Source organism: Cetorhinus maximus, chromosome 3 (genome assembly GCF_964194155.1).
Source record: "Cetorhinus maximus chromosome 3, sCetMax3.hap1.1, whole genome shotgun sequence".
Lineage (NCBI taxonomy): Eukaryota > Metazoa > Chordata > Chondrichthyes > Lamniformes > Cetorhinidae > Cetorhinus > Cetorhinus maximus.
The window spans coordinates 122,192,121-122,216,987 of NC_135881.1; the positions used below are offsets into that span (position 1 = coordinate 122,192,121).

The following is a 24,867-nucleotide window of genomic DNA, read 5'->3' on the forward strand; positions in this document are numbered from 1 at the left end:
GAGCCTGCCTGACTGACCGCTGTGCCCCGGACCCCACCTACCTGGCTGTGAGAGTACACAACCATTGCTGCAACCTCCTCCTCCAGGTTCAGTCCCAACATTGGCCACCGAGGGCTGGCAGCTGTTGGGGGTAGCTGGCCATTCTTATTCGGTAAGGCTGTCCTAGCACTGGGAAGAGGCAGCTCCAGGTCACACTGACCACACAAGTTGGGTTGCTTCACCCCACCCACACCAATGACCCCCACCCCACCCCCAGCTTTTTGAGCCTTAGGTGAGATCTCCACCACCACTACTATATTTAGTTCTGTGTCTCTATTGAAAGTAATGACCTCCGAATGGATTGCTATGAAAGTCCACTGATTGCTTTTTTGCAGGCAAAGCATTTTCCATTTATCACCAGCTCCTGTCTTCTGTTGTTTTGGAAGTTCTTAATGCAATTTGTTAACTATTCCTTGAACCTTACATTTCATTACTGGAGCTGTGTTAAACACCTTAAAAATCCAACTATATCTAACCAGTCTATTAGCTTAATTACTCCCTCAAGAGTTCCAAACGGTTTATAAGAAATTATGCTTTTATTTTCAAAACCACGATGACACTTCCAAATAATACACTGAAATAAGCTGAGATAAAATCCAGAAAGATAAAGATGAAAAGAAAAGAGCACATTTGTGCCACTTTTGTACTGGACGGGGGTGCAGCAATAACTGTTTATTAGAGTTGTAAAAGTAGGGAGCTGTGTTTTTATAGCTTATCCACATCAACCTGGGAAAACAGAGCTCAAACTGACAACGCTGTTTAAATGTTAATTTATAGCATTGCACAGAATGCCTTCAAGCAATTTTCCACTATGGATGTTAGGTTAACTGGCTTATAAATAGTAGGCTTGCGCCCTATTCTATCTTTAAATATTGGTGCTTTATTTGCCCTCCTCCAGTGTACAAGTACTTTTCCACAATATATAAAGCTTTGAAAAATATCAAGTAAAAGAGCATTGATCATTTACTCATTTAATTCCTTAATGATTTTAAGAAATATCCCATTTTTCCTGGAGTTTTATTGATACTTAATTCTTATGGTTTCTATGTACCACATTCTTAAGTATCAAGTATCAGAAATTTTCATAATGCATGATTCAAAAAAAAATTTCCTACACGCTGTCACTGCACTGATAATCCTAACCAACACTTTTTCATTTTTTTTCCCTTCATTCTCCAAGGGCTAATCCAGCACGTGTAGCAGAGGAAAAGGGGGTTTGATAATCCAGCAGAAATATGGCAAAGGACTGCACCTTAGGCTGCCTGCCAAATATCCTGGGTCCTGACCTTGTCCTGGAGTTCATTTTAGCCTAATGTGGGGGGAGGGGCGAGGGGCAACACCTCTGCCTGCCCCAAACAAGATCATTGACACAGGAGGGACGGGGATGGGTAATCCCTGCGCCAGGTGTTTCTGCATTATTAACTCCTCAGAGGAGCGTAAGTACATGATGCTATGTAGCAGCAACCAGAAGGCCGCAGCTACAGATAATGCTCCATTTTCCTTCCCTGTTTTATGGTGCTTTGTTCTGTCAGGAAGCCAGACAATGCTGCAGGAGGCCCAAAATGTTCCAAAACATTTAAGAACAGGAGCAGATGGCCTGTCCAGTGCCAGGGCAGAGAGGCCCCCAAGAAAATCAGCCCTATCATTTTTAAGAGCCCTTTCTCTTTTGCCGTTAACGCTGGGATTATCCTAATCCTAAATTAGAATTTTCTTGCTTTCTGCCATATCTGAGACAGAGAAAGAAATTTGTATTAGTTACAGCAAATCCTTGAATTAAGCCTGCTGAGAAGAAATCACGAAAAATAGAAAGGTATCCTGACTCCCCAAAGCCTGTCCACAAGGCACAAGTTAGGAGTATGATCATGTACTCTCCACTTGCCTGGATGAATGAAGCTCCAGCAACACTCAGGAAGCTCAACACCATTCAGGACAAAGCAGCCTGCTTGATTGGCACTACATCCACCATTTTAAATATTAATTGCCTCCTGGCAGCAGTGTGAAACATCTACAAGATGCACTGCAGCATCTTACCAACCATTAACAGCACCTTCTAAATCCACGACCTCTATAGCCTAGAAGCACAAGGGCAGCAGATGCATGGGAACACCACCGCCTGCAAGGTCCCTTCCAAACCACACACCATCCTGACTTGGAGTTATATCGCCGTTCCTTCACCATTGCTGGGTCAAAAGCCTGGAACTCCCTTCCCAACAGCACTGTGGGTGTACCTACACCACATGGACTGCAGTGGTTCAAGAAGGTGGCTCACCACCACCTTCTCAAGGGAAGTTTGGGATGGGCAATAGCTGTGGCCTAGCATTCCATGAAAAAATACATTTTTTAAAAATTGTGCCACTTTTGCATTGCACTAAGGGGTGCAGCATCCACTGAATAGTACAGCTGGACTCGTGGAAGCTACATTTTCACAAGCTTGTCCAAATCAGCCTGAAGTTGAGGAAGGTTGGACTTAAATTGCTGTTGCAATTTTAAATGAAGGAGAGAAGTTAATGCGGTGATCAGTTCCTTTCAGTCACTGAAATATAAATGATAAAAGCCAAATACTGCAGATATTGGAAATCTCAAATAAAAAGAAAATGCTGGAAAAACTCAGCAGGTCTGACAGCATCTGTGGAGAGAGAAACAGAGTTAACGTTTCGAGTCCGTATGACTCTTCTTTAGAGCTCTGAAGAAGATTCATACAGACTCGAAACATTAACTCTGTTTCTCTCTCCACAGATTCTGTCAGACCTGCTGAATTTTTCCAACATTTTCTGCTTTTATTACTGCAATATGAATGGCTAGCTGATCTCTGTGTGGGCAGCAGAAGGAACACTCCAGTACCATTTCATTTCCACTTCAGTATCCCTTAATCAGAAAGGAGAAAATTTTCTAACTGCTCAGTGAAGCAGTGAGTGTGTGCGCATGTGTGTGTAGAAATTAGATAAGGGTAGAATTGAGTTCAGCTATGACACCCCTTGCAATAATAGATCCTGCCAACACTCACCATCTAGCTTGTAGGTGAAGAATTGTTATTTGGATGAGGTACCAGAATGTGCTTTCTGACAGTGAATTGCTCATCCAGTTAGGAGAGGAAGACAGCAAAGGAGAACCTAAAAATGGGCTAAAGTGTCAAGGTAGTGCAGTGAATGCACAGTGGGACAATCCTAACCTACAGCAGTACTTGCAGAGAATTAGAAAGAAAATCAGACTATTTCTCCCTGTGAGCATGGGAGTAATTGACCATGGACTAAACCATTGGGTGGAATTTTACAGCCCCGTCGCAGTTGGGACGGGGCCATAACATGCAGTGGCATAACATTCTGCCTATTGTCTTCATTTTGGATATTTGTTATGACAAGGCTTTGCATTTTTGTACATCAACCAATGACCATTCCTGGTGGTCTGAGGCCACCACTTCCAGATGGCATCAACAACAGCACCACACAATGTGTAGTTGCCAATTTTAGACATAAGCTAATAATGCAATTGTGCTGATCAGGGCCAAAAAGAAAAATGCACAAAAGCCAGAAATGCTGTATAATTGGTAAAATACAAAATCAGATTCCTCATTTGAGTTATGCATTTCCCAGGCTCCGCTATGCTATGCAATATGGAGAAGCTCAAACTGGGTCTGTAGATGGATTCAAGGCACTGTATACAATAAGCAAGAGTCTCTTATTTTTGTCTGATATGTCCCTGATTAGCTGGTTAAGAAATATGAATCGGAAAAAGGTTTATGGATGTTAAACCTGTCCCATCACTGATTTTGTGCAGTTCAAAATGTTTATTTTGTAGCATGAATGTACCTTAGACATTCCTCTGCATCTTACTGCATCATATGGAGATGTATTACAGTCCTGTTATTTTCTAAAATTACATTGTGGTAATTTCAATTAAACATTATGATTCATAAATATTTCTAAACATCACATTTATCTTGTTCACTCTCTTATTGCTTAAAATATGTTGTTTGTTAAAGTCCAAATTAATTGGGTACTATGCACCAAGACAATTTAACTTGATTATAGCTCAAAACTTTTCATCTTGCACTCATTAGGACAGTTTGCAAGAATGCCAGTAGTAAAGGGAACAGCAGTTTATACTGCATGAGAAGTGAGTGCTGATTGGTTGGCAAGTGGACTCTGGTGGAGGCGTTGCCATGGAGAATGCACCAGGGAACTGCTTTTTGTTCAAATTCAAACCATGCCTCTACCAATCCAAGTCCACATGCTAACCAATCAGCACTCCCTTCACATGCAGTATGAATTGTTGTTCCCTTTATTGTTGGTATTCCTGCGAACTGTCCTGATGAGCGCAAGTCAAAAAGCTTCGACAGCATGTCTCTTTTTTCAGCAATACTCAAGTTCTTAACTATACCAAATGACTATAATTTTGCTCCTTAATATTTATCCATTTTAAGCACTGTGATTTCCATTATTGTAATAAAGTCTTGAAATTATTGTGCAGTTTTCTTATTATTTATCAAAGTATGCTTTCTGAATGCAAACCTTTTGTTGTAATTTAGCTTGAAGGAGAGCTTACACTGACACCAGGTTTTATTGCTCCTCCCAACTTGGATTATATTGGGTACCATAAGTACATTGATGAAATGCTTCCTCCAGAAAGCCCAGTGCTGTATGGCCTGCAATCCAATGCTGAAATAGAGTTTCTCACAGTAATGTCAGATAATCTCTTTCGAACATTAGTGGAGATGCAGCCGAGAGATTCATCTATTGGAGAAGGATCTGCACAGACTACAGAGGAAAAGGTCAGGATAATGAATCTTTCTTAATATCTTACAAAGTTAATATACAAAAATTGCAATATGTCAGAGTTGTTTTAACTTATCTTTTTCTTAGTGTATATATAAAAATGAACAGAACATGAAAATACCAAAGTAGGCTCAACTATGATGGTCTGGGGGGGGTATGGATACTTACATATGCTTTGCATCCTTATGCTCTAGCTCTGCAGTTGATCAGCATTCATTCAGGGCAAATACTGGAAGCGAGCAGCAAGATACCACAAATTCTGTCATTCTGGAAGTTGAATTCACGTGTCAGACAATACCCTTTCAAATTAGAAACAAAATGTTAGTGGTGCACAGCAAATCAATCAGAATCTTAAAGAGAGAATAACTCTTGCTTTATGTCGCACCTTTAATACAATGTCCCAAGGCATTTCACAGGGACTTTATCAAACAAAATTTGAGAAGGAGTCCAATCGGGAGATAGTAGGACAGTTGACCAAAAGCTTGTTCAAAATGGTGTGTAAGGAGAAGAGAGGCAGAGATTTATGAAGGGAATTCCAGAGCTTAGGGACAAGGCAGCCGAAGGCATGGCAGCTAATGGTAGAACAATTACAATTGGGAATAAACAAGAGGCCAAAATGAAAGAAGCACAGATATTTTGGGGGGTTTTTAGGGCTGCAGGAGGGTAAAGTAGGGGGAGGGGCAAGGCCATGGAGGGATTTGAAAACAAGAATGAGCATTTTAAAATTGAGGGGTTACAAAACTGGGAGCCATGTAATCGGCAAGCATAGGCCTGATATGTGGGTGAGACCTGTTGTGAGTTAGGATATGGGCAGCAGAGCTTTGGATGAGCTCAAATTAATGGAGGGTAGAAGAAGGGAGGCCAGCTATAACAGCATTAGAATTGTTAATTCTAGTAGCAAAGATGCATGAATGATGGTTTCAGCAGCAGAAAAGCTAAGGCAGGGGCAGAGTCAGGTGACATCACAGAGGTAACAGGAAGTAGGCAGTCTTCTTCGGAGTTCCGAAGAGGTCATGTTGAAATTGACTTGAAATGTTAACTCTGTTTCTCTCTCCACAGATGCTGCCAGATCTGCTGAGTTTTCCAGCATTTTCTGTTTTTATTTAAGTAGGCAGAATTGGTAATGAAGCAGATGTGTGGTTGCAGTTTCTTAGATTATGCTCCCTGCTGCTTGAAACACTTGATCCAAATCATTTATATTACAGTTGATTAGGCACTTTACAGCCTTTTAGATTCAACATTGAGTTCAACAACTTCAGACCATGAGCTCTGTCCTCCATTTTGATTTTTTTGCCCCGAGTGCCAGTCCATATCTTGTTCTCATGTTTTGCTTTCAGACAGTGCTGATCTTTATACTGCTATTAACACTTACTCTGGACCAAAGCTTTAGACTTTAATACTATCATTACCATTCCCTTTGTCTTGTGTTCCATACATCTTTGTCTTTTAATCTCTCCTGCCTTCTTGCCTATCCCTGACCTTCTGTTTTGCTGTACCTGCCCTCCACCCCCTTTTTCAACAGCATGAGACCCATCACATTTCTACCTCTCTCCAGTTCCAAAGAAGAGTCATATTGGACCGAAACATGAACTCTGTTTCTCTCTCCACAGAAGCTGTCAGACCTGCTGAGTATTTCCAGCATTTCTGCGCAGAATTTTGCCCTTGATGGGCGGGCGGGCCCGACCCACTCGGCGGCGAGCGGGCAGTCGATGGTTGCCGCCGAAACAGGCCACGCCACTATTTTCCACGGGCAGGCCAATTAAGGCCCACCCAGCGGGTTAGCGACTCCCATAGAGAACGGGAAAACAGTCGCAGGGGTAGGCGTGCCTGTATAAAGAGTGGCCAGGCAGCCTGCTTAAGGCAGTGCACCATGGCCACTCGGGGAGAGAGAGAGGCAGCTGTCACAGGACAGGAGCAGGAGGAGGGGGGCAGGCTGCAGGAGAGGCCAGTGTGCCCCTCGCTTCTCAGATACCTGCCTTGCTGTCCTCCTCCAAGAGGTTTCCAGCCGTCGGGATATATTGTACCCGGATGATGGGAGGAGAAGGGCCCCCCCATGTCACCAGACAGGCGTGGGAGGAGGTTGGTGACGCTGTCAGCGCCCATGATGATGTACGGCGCACAGGCGCCCAGTGCCACAAGAGATTCAATGATTTGCTGCGCTCTGGAAGGGCGAGTACCATGTCGGCCTTGGCCATTTGACCCAGAAGGGAGCCTTAGCCTTTGAAACCCCCCACCCAACGTCTTGCTGTCGTTACTGCATTGGGTATTTGGCACATGCTGGGTGGGCAACAGATAGTGACCATGCTTACATCAGCCTTCATGGTTGACGAGAAGATGGGTTCTCCCCAGATCATATGTTGGTGTTTGTCGCATTTGAGTAGTCTGGGGGCAACCTGCAAGGGAGGCTGCTAGACACATACTCAGAATTCCAACACATGTCATATTGATGGTGATGAGATGGTGGAAGGGGAGCCTCATGGTGTCGTGGCCATGTGCCATCTGCTGGCCTCGGCGCCACACCTAGTTGCGCCTCCTTGCCATGGGCGCTAAGACGCGTGTGTTATTCAAAGTGATGGATACTGAATGTTTCCAGGGTGTCCGTTGGGGGAGGGGGTTGGGAGCAGCCATACTATCTTCTGGGGACCAGTAGTGTGGACAGGAGCCGCTGGAGGCCTCAGATGGGCCACTGTGGTTGGGGTGCGGCGTGCGCGTGCAGAGTACATGAGCGATCAGCCCCAATAAATCCTCTTCTCTGTTCTGCAGGCAAAAACTGAACACAATGAGTGGGAGCGCCAGAGGACTGGAGGTGGACACGCCCTGCTCCAGGGCCTCACGACCTTTGAGGAGCAGGCCATGGAGCTGGGGAGGAGGCAGGAGGCCAGGGCGGCAGGTGGCGGCGAGGCTGGGGTCCAGTGGCCAGGTATTTGAGGTCCACAGTCCCATCCACTCTGTCTACCCACCATCCAAACCACTGATGGCTGCTGCAATCGTTAATGCAGCAACGCTGCTCATTCACAGACTGAGACACTCTGACGTGTGGGTCATACACAAAGGTCCCTCGTCCCCTTGAGGAATCGCGTCTCCACCACCTTCCAAAGTCACCTTATCCCATTTGTGACCACTAACCTCATGGCCTACCATGCCATGGCATCACTGCTGCACAGCCAAAGACTTATTGCTTCTTAGGGGGTTTGGGACCTCCACCATCCTTTCAGCCAGTACGCCCCACATTACTCTGTCCAAAAGGTCCTCAGCTCTGAACCTCATGGCACGCAACTTAAATAAAATGCCACCGTGTAACTCATCCCTGCGCCAAGGTGAAATGTTGCCTTCTGCCCACCCGGTCTATGCCGTTTCTAACCGTATGAAGGTCAATAATGTGACCTGTCAATCTCCTGTGCTCCACGGCAAATGTCGCAAGTGTTTGCGATGTTTCCTCAGCACCACAACTCTCCAGGCCAGCATGCATCCAGGTCAGGTACCTCTGCAATCTCTCCACTCCAATGGTACATAACATGCAATGCGGCATTCCTGAGGCCATCTGACCAGCCTGTCTGCATGCGCATCTAATGTTTGGGCCTCCTCTTGACTCTTTTCCACCCCACCAATGTTCGTTTCCTTAGGGTCTTGAAGGGTGAGCGACTTATGAGGCTGGGGGGAAAGGGATGAAAGGTTTAACTGACTGAACGCTAACTGATGCACTGTCCTTGTTGTTAATTTCAGCATCACCACCACATGGCCACGCCCAAAGACACCGCAGCCCCCCATCACACCTGAGGCACAAGACGTGCAACTTGCGGCACATCATTTCAGCCAGCCAGGCACCAGCACAGCGACAAACACTTCGGTGGGAAATTTACCGTCGGCTAGTGTCCCGGGTCACAGTGGAGAGGGCACTTCACAATCGCTGGAGGAGATGGCACGGACAGAGAGTGCGATGGCACCAGCAGCCGGAGGGCTGCAGGGAACCAGGCACATGCTGAGTCCGGCACTGATGACGTGCCTCTGGAGTTGTCACCAATGCAGCAGCTGCAAGACAAGGGGCAGGAATCGCGTTTGCATCTGGCAGGGTTGCATGAGGGTATGCTTCAGTTGGTCTCTGCGATGGAGGAATCCAGGCAGAGTGCACGTGAAGGCATGAACCTCAGGGCAGAGCTTCAGGCTTCCTCCACTAAGAGATTGGCGACTCTCATAGAGAGGGGCTTCAATCAAATGGAACATTTCATGATTGGGTTACGCTCTGACCTGCAAGCCTTCACAGCGGTACTGGCCACGGGTGGTCATTCCCAATGTGGGAGATGTTGTGGGCACCAAGCATCGGCGCTTGGTGCCCATGCATCTGCGGTGAGCAGGGAGGTCCAATGTGACTTCACGTTGGCACAGCAGCTGCCTGTCGTCACTGCGAGCTCCTCTCAGGGTGCTCCGGATGAGGGCAGCAGCTCCTCCGCCCCTCTGCCAGTCAACGTTTCTTCCGTTGAGGCTGCGACAACTGGGGAGGTGCCAGTTCTGGAACTGGCCACTCCCTCCCAGGCAGGGCCATCACAGGCTCCACGGGCCAGAGGACGCTCGCCAAGGTCATCTAGGCCAATAGGACAGCAGAGTCAGCAGGCTGTCTCACAAGCCACTCCAAGCAATGCGGCAGCACCAAGATGAGGCACCCGCAAACGTAAGCATAAGGCACGTTAGGCACGCCACAGGTATGTCACTGGTGATTTTGTGTTGGCCTTAGAATAGGGAAAAATATACTTATGTTTGCCATGGAGACGTTTCTGTGATATGTTGGACATAATAAAGTCCACTTTTCTGACCATGGCTGTGCTGCACTTGTCTTTTTCACAGACATATCATGAGTGTTTGAGTGGACATTGATGTTTCTGTACTAAGCCCTTAGTTGCAGCTGATAAGGTGGAAGATGTAGCACCTAAGTGCCACATATGGAAGTTCCAGGCAATGCTGGTCCTGCTGATCCATGTGTGTGGAGCTAGCTGAAGATTCATTGGATTAAATTGTCATGGATGTCCCTGCCTCCTTGGTGTAAGAGCGGGTCGGCATACTGCCCTTCATCATCGCCCTGTGATTCCTCATCCTCTGAGCCACTGCTGGATTCATCATGTGCAGCCTCATCCACTGCGTCAAGGTCTTCATCCTTAACTGCATCCCCCCTTTCCAGTGCAAGATTGTGCAGAGCGCAGCAGACTACCACTATCAGAGAGACGCGATCTGGGGGCTACTGGAGTGCGCCCCCTGAGTGGTCCAGGCATCGGAAGCGCATCTTGAGAAGACCGATGGCTCTATCCACCACAGCCCTTATGGTGCCCTGGCTCCTATTGTACCGCTGCTCAGCTTCTGTTCTTGGACGGCGTAGTGGCGTCATGAGCCACCTTCTGAGGGGATAGCCCTTGTCACCCAGCAGCCAACCATCCAGCTGAGCCGGAGCACTGAAGAGCCCCGGCACCTGGGAGTGTCTGAGGATGTAGGCATCGTGGGAGCTGCCAGGGTACCTTGCACAGACTTGTAAAATATGCATCCTGTGGTCACACACTATCTTCACATTCATTGAGCGGAAGCCCTTCCTGTTGACGAAGGCACCGGACTCACCTGCTGGTGCCTTGATGGCCACATGTATACAGTCTATTGCACCCTGGACGCGGGGGAAGCCAGCAATGGCCGCGAAGCCTCTGACTCGCTGTGCCTGACTTGCCTGGTCACAGCGGAAGTGGATGAAGGTCAATACCCGTCTGAACAGAGCGTCTGTAACCTGATTGGCACAAGTGTGGACAGTTGATTGGGAGACACCGCAACGATCACCCACCGAGCCCTGGAAGGAGCCAGAGGCATAGAAGTGGAGGGCAACAGTGAGCTTCAGAGCTGCTGGCATGGGGTGTCCACCCACACAGTTAGGAGATATCTCAGGGCCAATCATCTGACAGATATAATTGACTGTCTGCCTTGACAGTCGGCGCCTCCTTCGGCACTGGACCTCAGGCATATTGAGGTAGCTGCTTCGCCGCCTGTATACCCTGGCAGCAGGATAGTGGCGCCTTCTGCGGCCCCTTCCACCTTGGACAACCTCTTGACCCTGCGCCCCTTGTGCCTGCGCCTGGCCTCCCAAAGGTGGCTCCCCTAGAGGCTGATTGTCCAGTCCTGGCCTCCTCCTTATTCTATCCCTCCCTTCCTCCTCGGAGGAGCTGCCTCCAGTGGAGATATTAGAACCCATACCCCCAGGCTAAATGGAGGCCTCCAGAAAGCTGCAGGCCCGAGAAAGATTACTGTCTGCAGACTGGTTTCAAAGTACACAAAAAGCTCTTGGAAATCGATCTGAACTGCTAACAATCACACAGGCAACTTTAAAACACTTTCTGCATTAAATACTTAATGGAAAACATGAACAACCCCTCTGAGTCCATATATCCCGCCATGACTTTTATTTAAAAATCTCCTACCCACTTGCCCGTTGGGCCCGTACACCGAACTGAAGTTCGCACGGGCCCCTCAAAAACGTCGACAATTGGCAAGTTAAGGACCTTAACGAGGCCTTTAATTAATGGCGGGCGCGCGTCCTACTGCCGTGCGCGCCCGCTGACTGAAATGTCGCAATGCCGCGCGCTGATGTCGGGACGCTCGCGCGACATTTTAAGCGCTGGCGTGCGGGCTTCACCACCTGCACGTCAGCCAGAAAATTCTGCCCTCTGTTTTTATTTAGATTACAGCATTGCTGTCACTAACAGCAGAGTTGTATATAACAGTATCATTTCCCAACAGCATTGACTTTGATTCTAAATGTAGTTAAACTACTTGGGAGAACCTGCGACATATTACAATGGTAATGAAAAAAACCAATAATAATTTCAAGTGCATAGATGCTGCCATAGTTGATGACCATTGATGATGGCTGTTAGGACCTACTCTAGCACCTTGTTTGAAGAAAGAATTCAGGTTAGCATTTGGTGTGTCTGATGTCTGAATGTAAAATCATTAGCAGAATTCACATGGGTCAGAATTTTTGCGTCAGCGTGAGGGGTACGGGCCCGGCATGCCAACACGTAAAATGACACGCGGTGATGCCGGGCGTGCGTCCCAACGTCACCGCATGTCATTTAGATCTTTCGTTCGGCGAACGCACCGGAGGTGGCTGCGCACCCGCCGAACTGTCAAAGACCTCTTTAGGCCAGTAAAAAACCAATTAATGTAATTATCAACGCTGCCCGTCCATGCTTAACGTTGGCGGGCAGGCGAAGTGCCCAAGCAGCCTTCATGTTTTTCAAGAAACCTCATCTATGGGCGGGATAAGGTTTCCTGAAGGTTTTATTAAATAAATAATTATTTTTTTCACATTTCATAAATATGTCCCAGCTCATGTGACACTGTCACACGAGGGGACATGTCAAAGTAATTTTTATCTTTCTTTATTTAAAACATTCCATATGAACTTAATCTCCCTGAGGCAGCTCTGTGCTACGAAGCCTGTTAAACTACAAAAGTGGTGCTCATGACACACACACTTCGGATGTGATTGGCAAAAGTAGCAACATGAAAAAAAATTTTTTTTTTTTTTTTAACGTAGCAGATGGTTAGGATCTGGAATGCACAGCCTGGGAGTTTAATGGAACAAATTAAATCATGGCTTTCAAAAGACAATTGGACAATTATCTGAAGAGAAAAAATTTTCAGAGCTACAGGGAAAAAGACAGGGGACTAGGACTACGTGAGTTGCTCTCGCCAAGAGTTGGCGTGGATGCGATGGGCCAAATGGCCTCCTGTGCTGTAACCATTCTATGAATGTGTGCCAGATGTCACCTTCATAAATGGGTTTGCCTACACACACAGCTAGCAACGACCTACAGCATGTAGAGAAGGCAGCTCATGATGAATAACACTTATTTGATACCAGCATTGCTATGTTAATCCTCCTGCTTCAGTCCAGGTCCTCTTTTAACTTTGAGCTGCCAAACATGCATTAAATGGTGTGAAGAACCCTCCACCAGCCTTATCTAATGAGATAATGAACAACTTGCAGGTTAGTTTCTGGGTTATTTATTCTGACTGTTGCTGCAGTTCTATGCGTTTGAGTGTTTTTCTATACTTGATAAAAGTTTCAATAGCTGCAAAGAGTGCTCTGCCTTGTGATGAAGGACTTTATTGTGATTTAAAAGCTTATGTTTAGGAAAGATGCCACTTGGTAATGGGCATGACTGGGATGAGTGAGCAGAGCACCACTTTTTTTTTCTTATTCTTTCAAGGGACGAAGGTGTCGCTGGGAGGCCAGCATTTATTGCTCATCCCTAGTTGCCCTTGAGAAGGTGGTGGTGAGCTGCCTTCTTGAACCGTAGCAGTCCATGTGGTGTAGGTACACCCACAGTGCTGTTAGGAAGGGAGTTCCAGGATTTTGACCCAGCAACAATGAAGGAACAGTGATATAGTTCCAAGTCAGGATGGTGTGTGACTTGGAGGGAAATTGGAGGTGGTGGTGTTCCCATGCACCTGCTGCCCTTGTCCTTCCAGGTGGTAGAGGTCATGGGTGTGGAAGATGTTGTCTAAGGAGCTTTGGTGAGTTGCTACAGTGCATCTTGTAGATGGTACACACTGCTGCTACTGTGCATCAGTGGCAGAGGGAGTGGAGGTGGTGGATGAGATGTCAATCAAGCGGGCTGCTTTGTCCAGGATGGTGTCAAGCTTCTTGAGTGTTGTGGGAACTACACTGATCTGGACAAGTGGGGAGTATTCTATCACACTCCTGATTTGTGCCTTGTAGATGGCAGACAGGCTTTGCGGAGTCAGGAGGCGAGTTACTGTCCTCAGAATTCCTAGTCTGTGACCTGTTCTTGTAGCCACAGTATTTATATCGCTGGTCCAGTTCAGTTTCTGATCAATGGTAAACCCCCAGAATATTGATAGTGGGGGACGTGGGGCAGAACAAACTGCTATGAGAGGGAGGAGAAGAAAGGCTCTCAGCGGAAAGCCATGTCCGCAGAGGCTATTTAGAGAGCAATTTTCTTATTTGAACTTCAGCTACAACCAATTCTTGAGACATCTGCATTTCACTAAAGAGATTGTAACTGAAATCTGCAACTACTGCAACAACAGCTCCAACCTCAAAGTCTGCATTTCCTGTAGCTGTAAAGATTGCCCTGGCTCTGAACTTTTATGTATCTGGACATCACATTGTCCTCTTGGTTACAATGCAAAAATAAAAACCAACACAAAGTACAGATTCTAATCCAAATTTATAAATCAAATCATGCCATACTGAATGCATCGTGAGCTAATCACCCTTGCACATTCACTTTTAATTCCTCTTCTGTGTGCTTTTTGCCTGTCCTAGTGCTCCTATGAGGTGCTTTCCCATTGGCTACAGAGTGGCTGGCGAAAGGCTGCTGTTTTTTAGTGAGGAGCACTGCTGATGGTCTTGGAGGACAGCCACGTGAAGCTCTAGATAAGGCGGCATGTCTGCAAACTGCACCATCTTAGCATGGGTGGGCTGGCTGGCTGACAGGCAACAGCAATACAAAGTGACAAGGGTGAAAGAACGAATTTTGTCTTCCTGAGGACAACAGCTTTATATTCCATGGAGCCACTGCCTCTCACCCAGGGTGGTGCCTCAGCAATCCCAATACTCTTTTGCTGGAGTGCTGTGATGCCCTGGCAGACCCATTGCACACTTGTCTCCAGAGCCATGATGGCAGCAGTCTGAACTTCTCTGGCAGCAGTCTGAGATTGCATGTCAGCAATCTGAGCTACTACTGCAACAGTCAGACGATGGGTGGATGCTGCTTGTGCTGCATTGGAAGCTGAGACATCCGCAACCAGATGCTGCATCAAGCTGGTCCCCCAGGTGGGCTATTGGAGGTGGCCACCTGTTCCATCTTGGAAAGGATGGACTCTAGTTGCTGCACAAAACATTGTGCCTAGTTAGCGCTGGACTCCCCTGCGCTCCTTGACATTGAATGCAGGCTTCGCAGTTCACCAAGTATTTGGGTGTGCACACCCATCAGCCTTCTTCTGTAGCTGGGCCCATGAAGATCATCATCTGAGTCCTTTACAGCAGAAATCTTGAGCGACCTTGCCCTCCAACAAGCTGGCATCTACATACTTGTCTCACCAGATTCAGTTTCCATGTCTGCTATTCTCTAAATTACACACAGTTTCAGTATCTAAGTTGGTTGCTGTAACTGTGAAATCATGTGATGGTATCTCTTCATCTTCACTTTCTTCTTGCTCTTTCTTCCTCCACTACCTGGACAGTGGGCAGTTACTGAATATCTGAAATGAAGAAAGGACAAAGGTTGAGTAGTGGTGAGGGGAGAGAAGAAAGTAAGAAATGCATGCTTAAAACATCTGCAGCTAATAAGTCAGAATCGATTGAGAGATTAGGTAAAATTGAGGTGAGAGGAGGATTAGATGTGCATCTTCAATGGCTTCAGCCTCAGCAATGGCCCTTCCCATAATGGCCAGCTGTGTCTCCTCTCAAGGGTTAAAACATCCAGGCCCATTTCTCCAACATCCGTTAATTCCTGCTGCTTCCTGTTGTGAGCCACTTTCACCCACAAGAGAGAGAGACAGATGTGTGTCAGCGAGCGTTGTGCAATCTGTTTGGGTGATGTGATTGTCATGGTTCAATAGCTGCCAGCATATATAATCTTTGAAATGTGGTTACGAGACTTGCAACAATGCCAAATGCATGAGGCTGAGTTAAAGCATACGAATGTTAGGTATGAATCCTGATTGATAAAGATTGCTGGTGGATGAGTAGTGAACTAAGCAGTGGATAATGCTAGTGGTGCAGTCGGTAAGATGTGGAATTTGGAGATACTGATTTTGACACGAGATAATTAAACTACTTCTTGTACTGTATGCAGGTTCTTGGAGCTATATCCCTGGCATTGATTGAGCTTCTCCACTACCTCTTGCTGCTGCCTTCTAAGCATGTGTCTGGAAGGTGTTTAATCCTCCACCCCCACACACCCCCCACCCCACCACCTGCACTGAGAATACAAAATATATCTCCTTTTTTCCACCTCTTTTACCAGCCCTCCAATGCCACATCCCAAAACCCAGAATCCTTGGTGCATGCTACATCCCATGATCAGCTATTATTCATTCTTCTTCACACAATATTCAGAATGATCTCACCACCACCACCTGCCACAATGCGCACAGACCCCAGACCCCGCACCTCCCCCACCCCCGCCTTTAAGAAGTGCAGGATATATTTAAGTAGTGATGGGCACTCATGATATTACTGCATGCAGAAATCATAGAATTAACCAGGCAACATGATCATATCGTTCCTGCATTGTAATGAACAAGCACGGGTTAATCGTACATCACAATCTCTGTGTCCATTTTCGGGGACTATCCAAATTAACCCCCTTAGTTTTTACTTCCTTTCTTTTAGTTGTGATCTTAAATTAATGCTCTGCAAGAATCTTAATTAGTTATTAAACAGTGCAAATTGACTTTCCCTATTTATCTATCATAAATTTGAGGGTTTAAATAGGTAAATGGCCAGCAGTGCAGTAAATTGACCGACCCTAATGTTCTGCTTCTCTTTTGAATACTTAAGCATAGTTGTCAATGCAGCTTTGCCTTTGAGCAGGGACCAAACCTCACACAGGATGTAGAGAGCCGAGCACATCTAAGTTTTAAAAATATCACAGAATTGTTACGGTACAGAAGGAAGCTATTTGGCCCATTGTGTCTGCACCGGCTCTCCAAATGAGCACTTTGACTCAGTGCCATTCTCCTGCCTTTTCCCCGTAACCCTGTACATTGTTTCTATTTAAATAATCATCTAACGCCCGCTTGAATGCTTCGATTGAACCTACCTCCACAACACTCCGAGGCAGTGTATTTCAGACCCGAACCACTAAGTGTGTGAAAAAGTTTTTCTCACATTGCATTTGCTTCTTTCGCAAATCATATTAAATTTGTGTCCTCTTGTTCTTGATCCTTTTACGAATGGGAACAGCTTCTCCCTATCTACTCTAACCAGCCCCCTCATGATTTTGAACATCTCTATCATATCTCCTCTTAGCCTTCTCTTCTCTAAGGAGAACAGTCCCAACTTCTCTAATCTATCTTCGTACCTGAAGTTTCTCATCCCTGGAACCATTTTTGCAAACCGCTTCCGCACTCTCTCCAATGTGTTCACATCCTTCCTAAAGTGTGCCACCCAAAACTGTACACAATACTCCAGCTGAGGTCTAACTAGTGTCCTATATAAGTTCAGCATAACCTCCTTGCTCTTGTACTCTATGCCTCCATTAATAAAGCTTAGGATATTGTATGCTTTATTAACTACTCTCTCCACCTGTCCTGCCACCTTTAATGACTTATTCACATATACATCATGCTCCTTCACACGTTTTAGAGTTGTACCTCTTATTTTCTATTGTCTCTCCATTTTCTTTGTACCAAAGTGAATCACCTCACACTTTTCTGCATTGAACTTCATCTGCCACCTATCTGCCCACTCCACCAACTTGTTTATGTCCTTCTGAAGTTCTACACTGACCTCACAGTTTACAATGCTTCCAAGTTTTGTATCATCCGCAAACTTTGAAATTGTCCCCTGCACACCAAGATCTAGATCATTAATATGTATCAGGAAAAGCAAGGGTCCCAATACTGATCCCTGGGAAACTCCACTTCAAACCTTCCTCCAGCCCGAAACATATCCATTAACCATTACTCTCTGTTTTCTATTACTCAGTCAATTTTGTATCCATGTTGCTACTGCACCTTTTATTCCATGAGCTATAACATTTTTCACAAGCGTGCTGTGTGGCACCGTACTGAACGCCATTCAGAAGTCCATGTGTACACTACATGAACAGCATTACCCTCAACAACCCTCTCTGTTACCTCTTCAAAAAACCCCAGCAAGTTAGGTAAACATGATTTTCCCTTACAAAATCCATGCTGTCTCTTCCTAATCAACACACATTTTTCCATGTGACTGTTAATTTTATCCTGAATAATTGTTTCTAGAAGCTTCCCCACCAGCAAAGTTAAACTCACTGGCTGGTAATTGCTGGGCTTATCTTTACATCCTTTTTTGGCACTGGGAGTAATCTGGAGATTACTACTTATGAGGTCCTGCCTGCCAATTTTCTACCTATCTCCCTAAATTTTATCTGCAGGACCACATCCCCCCTTCCTACCTAAATCATTGGTACCACCATGGACCACGACCTCTGGTTGTTCACTTATTTGCACTTAACGGTTAATACTTGCATATGGAGACAAATATTTCTTTGAGCCTTTGTCAAATGTAAATATTTGTCAGGCTTGACACAGAGGAAGAAGTGGCAAGCATAAGCAAAGCGAAAGCAATCACAATGCTGTGACGCAAAACAGATTCTGTGGACGAGTAACCAACTGGTACAGCATCATACCCCCTCCCCCCCTTGTTTGTTTGATAGATGAATAAGTGGCTGTGCAACTCTGCGGTGGGTGCAAGGAGTGTTGGCCAACTTGGCATTTCTGGGCCCCTTCCTCACAGCACAGCAGTGCATTACTCACGGCAGCAGCTGGAAAGCAAAATAGGTTTTTTTTCCACCAGATGCCTTTTGTAGACAAGTAGGAATCTGAAACATGGGATGAAGTTTCCTCTGGCTGTGGGTCTAGAACAAGGGGTCACAGTCTCAAGATATGGGATAGACCATTCAGGACTGAGGCGAGGAGAAACTTCTTCACTCAGAAGAAGGTGAACCTGTGGAATCCTCTACCACAGAAGGCTGTGGAGGCCAAGTCACTGAATATATTTAAGAAGGAAATAGATTGATTTCTAAACTCTAAAGGCACCAAGGGATATGGGGAGAGAGCGGGAGTATGGCATTGAGATGGTTGAGATAGAGAATCAGCCATAATCATATTGAATGGTGGAGCAGGCTCAAAGGGCCAAATGACCTACTCCTACTTCTAGTTTCCTATGTTTCTATGAAAACTATTGGAAGATTTTATCTGGCAGTTGAGGTTACGTCTCATGGTCACCATTCTTCCCCTTGCTACACCCGCTATGTTTGCTTGTAGGACAAAGCTGCACTGGGCGCATTAGGCTGTGATAATCTTTGATGCTAGTGATATGTTTGACCAAGACTATGATAGAAGCATGTGTCACATGATTTCTCTCCTCAGGTTGTCACCTTGAATTATGCACTGGGACGTCATTAGTCACAATTTCAGTACACATTATTGGTCCCCCAACAGAAATTCCTACAGTCTTTATAGTTAATTAACACTGGCAGCATTGACTTGTAGAATAAAGAGGCCCTGGGAGCCGCCAGGAAAACAGGCACTCACAGGTATAACTCTATTCCTGCGGCTGCAGATTAACTACACATTTGTGAAGTGATAGCCCGGTCATTCATGAACAATAGCAGCACTGAAGCATAAAACCACAAAAGTAGTCAATTCTGCCCTGCATTCTAGGGATTTTTGCCGCACAACAGAAGTGAAAGCTCTTTCCTGCTACTGGCTGTTCTCTACTGATAAATTCTCTGGCTCGCTGGCAAGCAATGCATCAGAGACATGTATGCTACCAGCATGCACGCATTGAAGATGTGTCAGAGATTTCCAGTTGTTTCTTGGAAGGACCTGATACATATGTGTAACCTTAACAGCCAAGGTCAGAGCCATCCCAATCCTGGCAATGACTTTCCGGTCTGGGCGAAGGAGTGTACATTGGGCTGCTGGGCGGAGGGAATTGATCCTAATAGAGTTATAGGTGCAAATGAACTCATCAAATACGACTCCTTTGATTTTCTCTGGAAGCTGCAAATAGAAGGGTTTGCAAATTGGTACACACTTTAGTTTCTCCAAACCAACACAGTAATACCTTTTGCTGGTCTAACAGACATAGCTTTATTGCTAATAAGACTCTAAATTATTTCACTTTACTTTATACAAGTAAAGATTTAATGAGCATAATGCGCATCAGTGTTGTGCACATTTTACACTCAGTAAGCCAGAGCATGCCATGCCTTTTGGAATCGTGGAATCTTACAGTACACATGATGGCCATTCAGCCTATCATGTCTTGTGCAGACTCTGAAAGAAATATCCACTTCAGCCCAGGCCCCTGCTCTTTCCCCATGGCCCTGCATATTTTCCTTTGAGTATACCTCCAATTCCTTTTTAAAAGTTACAATTGAATCTGCTTCCATTCCCTTTCAAGTAGTGCATTTCAGGTCATAACAAGTCACTGTATTAAAAAAATTCTCATCTCATCTCTTGTTCTTTTAACAATTATAGATTGTTTATTAATAAATTAATATTTATTCTTAATCTGTGTGCTTTGATTGTTGGCATTCCCGTTAGTGGAAACACATCCTTATTTTCTTCTCCATCAAAACCCCATATAATTTTGAACAGATTAAATAGGGATAGCTACCTAAAACAAACATTCAGCCCCTTGCATATGCTAACAAGGGACTAGTGCCTGTTTTAGGAACACTGTACCAAATTGGGCTGCCCTGAGTAGAGAAGGCATCGAGCCTGTTCCACTCAGGTTTAAGGACATGGGTGCAACCTAGCCAGCAGCCACCATCAGAAAGTGTATTTTTTTTCTTTTGTTAAATTGATGTGGAGCTACAGCACTCCTGCATCCACTGTCAACCCCAACTGCTGTCTTCCCCTTTTGGGACTTGCCTGAGGGCTGGTCCCGGTAAAGCAGGTTACCCAAAATTGGATTGCTCAGTAAGGAGAGCTGCCTGAGGTGGTGCAACAGGCAGTGGCAGTTTGCCACAATTATGTACATGAGGCTTAATGACCAATTTGCCATGATCCTTGGCTTTCCACCTTCGGGCATAGGGATTGTTCCCACATCCATTTGGCACTTCAGAACTGGCCTAAATTAATTTATAGTCCTTAGAATTTAAATGCTTATGTTACAATCCCCATAGAGCCCGATAACTTTTTAAAAAGAGATTTGAACTTCCAGTTAATAGCCGATTGGATGATACAAGATTTCTTGTTTAAGACATTTACTGTAACAAACTAACAAAAGCACTATTGACTAACACTATTTTTGAAGGCAAAGTGTACCTTAAACCACAGAACAGAACTTTTAACACAATCAGGTAAATATTATACTGTCTTTTAAATAGACATTCAATTCTCCTAGATTCAGTCCAAAATGATTTTTAACTCCCGAGGGTTCACTTCCATTCATTTTCTTTCTCAACCTGGTAACTTCTAACCCCAGAACCTCCTTCACAATGAGATTATTACTGGAGAACCTCCCTCTAGTACAAGATAGGCGAATTTTCCAGGCTTGTTTTAACTCCGCACGAATTTGGTCTTTTTAATCCAAGTGCGAACTTCTATCCACATTCTGGCATGGTGAACCATTGAGACTTTCAACCTCCAGCTGCTCTCTCCCGAACACTGGAAGACTAACCTGTCTATGATATTCAGTGATATTTTGGGGAAACCTGTAACCCAATATCACCATGGCTTCCTCTGTACCCTTCCCATCTTAAAGCCCATACCATGGTGACGTGATGCACATGGGCCTTGTATCCAGGTAGAAATGATTAGCTATCCTTGAGACCCCAACTCTCTTTTATCTTGGAAGTAAGTTAACAGTTTAAAGCACAACTGTTTAAAACCCAACATTATCAATACTTTTCTGGGACTTTGGAGACTATTCACTATTAGCACTCAGGCTGCTGCCATTGTCTCCAAGTATAAACACCTAGCATCATCTTTCTAGGGAAACAATCTGGACTCCCTTTAATCTCTCATAATCAAACCACCCAGGCTTGCTGTCAGGCAGACTTTAAAACAGGTTACATGACCCCCTTCATTTTACCTTAAAGACATAGTTCCAAAATATTGCACTCTTATAAGCCTCATAATTGTAACAATTAGAAGTACTATTATAATGAGTGCAAGACAGAAAGCTTCAACCTGTCTCTTTTAGCAATACTATGGGCAGAATTTCACCCATGTCGGGCGGGGGCGGTCGGGAAGCTGACAGCTGCCCGCGATCAGGGCCAGAAGGCAATTTCACACTGGTGGGCCAATTTAGGCCCATCCAATGTGAAACGCGAGCAGCAGCGCTCAGCGCTGCCTGTGCAGGCGGGGGAGGGGGTGCAAGCTCGGTGAGCGCGCACTTCATAATCTCCCTGAGGCACGGAGCTGCCAGTGAGATGAAGGGATATGAAAAAAAAACTTTTTAATGTAGCGATACATGTCCCCTCATGTGACTCTGTCACATGAGCAGAAATATTATTAATGGAAAATTTAAGTTTTTATTTTTATTTGCTTTTGGAAACCTCATCCCGCCCATGGATGAGGTTTCCAAAAAAGTACAAAGGCCACATGGCCTTTTCACCTGCTCACCAACCGTTAGGTTGGACGGGCAGCGAAAAATTTATTTTAATTAACTTCTTAATGGCCTTAGTAGGAGTTGTTGGTGGGCGTGCTGCCGACTCCAGCACTAACCCGCCAACTGAAATATCGCGTGTTATTTTATGCTCGGTCGGGTCGGGCATGCGCCTGCTCGCCGAGCCAAAAATTTTACCCTATAAATAGTTTGTCAGATCACATTAGAAATATTAGTGTTGCTTCCATGCTCAGGTGTAGCGGCAAGGAACAATGCTGATGAAGAGCATTGGTCAAAAGATCATGAACACACTGTAACAGATTTTCCATCTTTAAATCTAAGTTGATAGAAAATCAGGCACTATAAGTCCATAGTTTCCTGACCCTTCTCTGCACCAGGGGTACCTCAACACAGAACCCCCCCCATTATGTTCAGTATAGGAAGGACCTACTGTTGTTGGAGGAAATCCAGTAACAATTCCTCAGGATGATACCTGGGATGAAGGGACTGATTTATGATGGTGGAGGATGATGAGAATGTTAAAGGGTGACGTATTATGTGTATGCTAGAGCCCCAAAACAACTTAGAAGGGATGCAGTTCAAAATCATCAGTGGAATTTTCCGCACCTGCCAGTGGTGGGAAGTGTGGCAGGTGGGCCTCTTAATTTGGTGTGATTGAAAAAATCAATTTCCCATCAGCGGAAAATTAGTTTGGAATTTTGTGCTCCCAACTTTGATGTTGGGTTAAAGATGGGTCAAGTTTCCCGACGAACAATGTCGGGAACCTGTTTGCATTCATTAGCATCTCACGCATGCTAATTAAAAGACCATCTTGCTGGAATTATGTTCGACCTCCAAATTAAGTCTCCCGCCAGCGAGAAATTTGAATATTCAGCTTTACAACTGTATGCAAGTGGCACGCACCTGGCGAGCTTCACCTCTTCCACCACTTTGATGTCAGTAGATGTTACTTTCGCCTCCTTAGAGATGTTGCATAACTTCATTCGAGTACCGGTAGCAAACACAGCACTAAGGCTGGACAAGAGAGGCATATGAAGGGTGGAAGCAGTGGGGTTGGGGGGTGGGGTGGATTGAAGGCTGTACAGAGGAGGCAAGCTTACTGGGGAAGTGGGGGGGGTGTGTCAACAGTGGGGTCCTGGGGGGTGAACTCAGGCTACTGGTGATAGGAGAGAACAGCCACAGTCAGAGGGGAGCGTGGGATGCGGTAGGGTGGCAGGTCCAGGGTGAGAGCCTAGTAGGTGAAAGTCTCATTGGGGAGGGGAGGGGGGCAGAGGGGTGGGGGGTCAGAGAGATAACACAGGTGGACCAGATAACAGGAGGGCGCAGGTTCAGGGTGAGCATGCAGATGGTAACAGGTATTGGCTCTGAGGAAAGGAAAGGCATGTGGAGGTGGATCATGGCAGGGTCCAGGGTATTGGGGGGAGGATCAAGGGTGACAGAGGGGAGAGGAATAGTGATATTGGGTGGGTATAGGGTGATGGGGGAAGTTGGCGGGTGACAGACTGAGGGTAAAAGGTGGTGGAGTGAGTTTGAAAGGTGACGCGCACCATTTTTCCAATCTGACCTTGACCATGCAGTTAGTCAGTCAGTGAGATCCGTCTCAGTGGGTGGAGGGTCTTTTTGGATGGGCGGAATTCAAAGTCAGCACATGTGGCCGACTAAAGGGACTCCCTAATAATTGAGGTAACTGGATGTCAACCGTGCTGAGTTGTGTTCTCCTCTCCATGGTAAAGCTGCATTGGTTTGTCCCTGACTCATGGGTCAAAACACTGAGATTCCAGTGAGGTCTGGAGCTGCACTTCATTTGGTGCCATTTGCTGTCAGAAGCAGGAATGAGGGGACAGACTGATGGACGGCAGCCAACTCATGACTCCAAACCTCCATCCTCCCGAGTGAATGGTCTTGGCTGACAAAAGACTCATGCAGCTAGTCTTTCTATGCTGTCAAGGCAATGGTTTCTGGAGAGAGTCTCGAGGGTAGTGGAAACAAGCGGAATAGTGTCAAAGAGAGTCTTCTTGCACATGGCTGTCACCACCCTGGTCTCAGAGCAGTATCTCCATACGCAGACATGTATGAACGGGAGTAACACCCATCTCTGTTTCTCCAAGATGCCCTAGACCTGGAAGGGGTGGGGTGGGGATGCCATATCCAGACGGAGGCCAGGTGAAGGGTATAGCACTGGCCTGCTGGCTTTGAGATGGAGGGAAACCTGTAAAGGACATGCTCACAAAATGTATCAGTTCAATTCGTTCACACATCCACTGAGATGTTGATGATGCAGGCTGCAGGCAACCCTGCCCTTGGTTCTTATCCAGATGAGAAGAAGGAGGGCCCGTGGCACAGGGCCAGGAGGAACAAGAGCCTGAACAACAAGAGGCAGCAGGGCTTCTGGAAGGTCAAAATGCTGGTGAACATGGGCCACTGCAACGGCGAGCATTGGCTAATCATGGGTGTGTCGCCAGCAGCGCTCATATCTAGAGATGAGTGAAAGGCAACGTGCCCTTATATGTCCCAGGATGTGGTTGCTCACATCAGCCAGCTTATATTGTACGAGCTGTAGCTGCAAAAACTCTGGAAGGGTAATATGAGGTCTTTGCCTGCATTAAGTGAATGTCTGTCTGGATGTCTTTTAAATATGGTGCCAGGTCCTTTAACCCCATAAGGTGACAGCGAGCAGGCAACCTCCTGCCTGCTCCGCCACGA

The 24,867-nt window shown here is 45.9% G+C and overlaps 1 protein-coding gene across 1 annotated transcript in view; it reads left to right on the forward strand.

Moving 5' to 3' along the window:
• LOC144678871 (dynein axonemal heavy chain 11-like) overlaps positions 1-24,867 on the forward strand; it is a 552,140-nt gene that overhangs the window by 517,409 nt on the left and 9,864 nt on the right. The window contains exon 77 of the mRNA XM_078538870.1: positions 4,565-4,807. Within this exon, the coding sequence (XP_078394996.1) occupies positions 4,565-4,807 (243 nt within the window). The remainder of the gene's footprint in view (positions 1-4,564; positions 4,808-24,867) is intronic.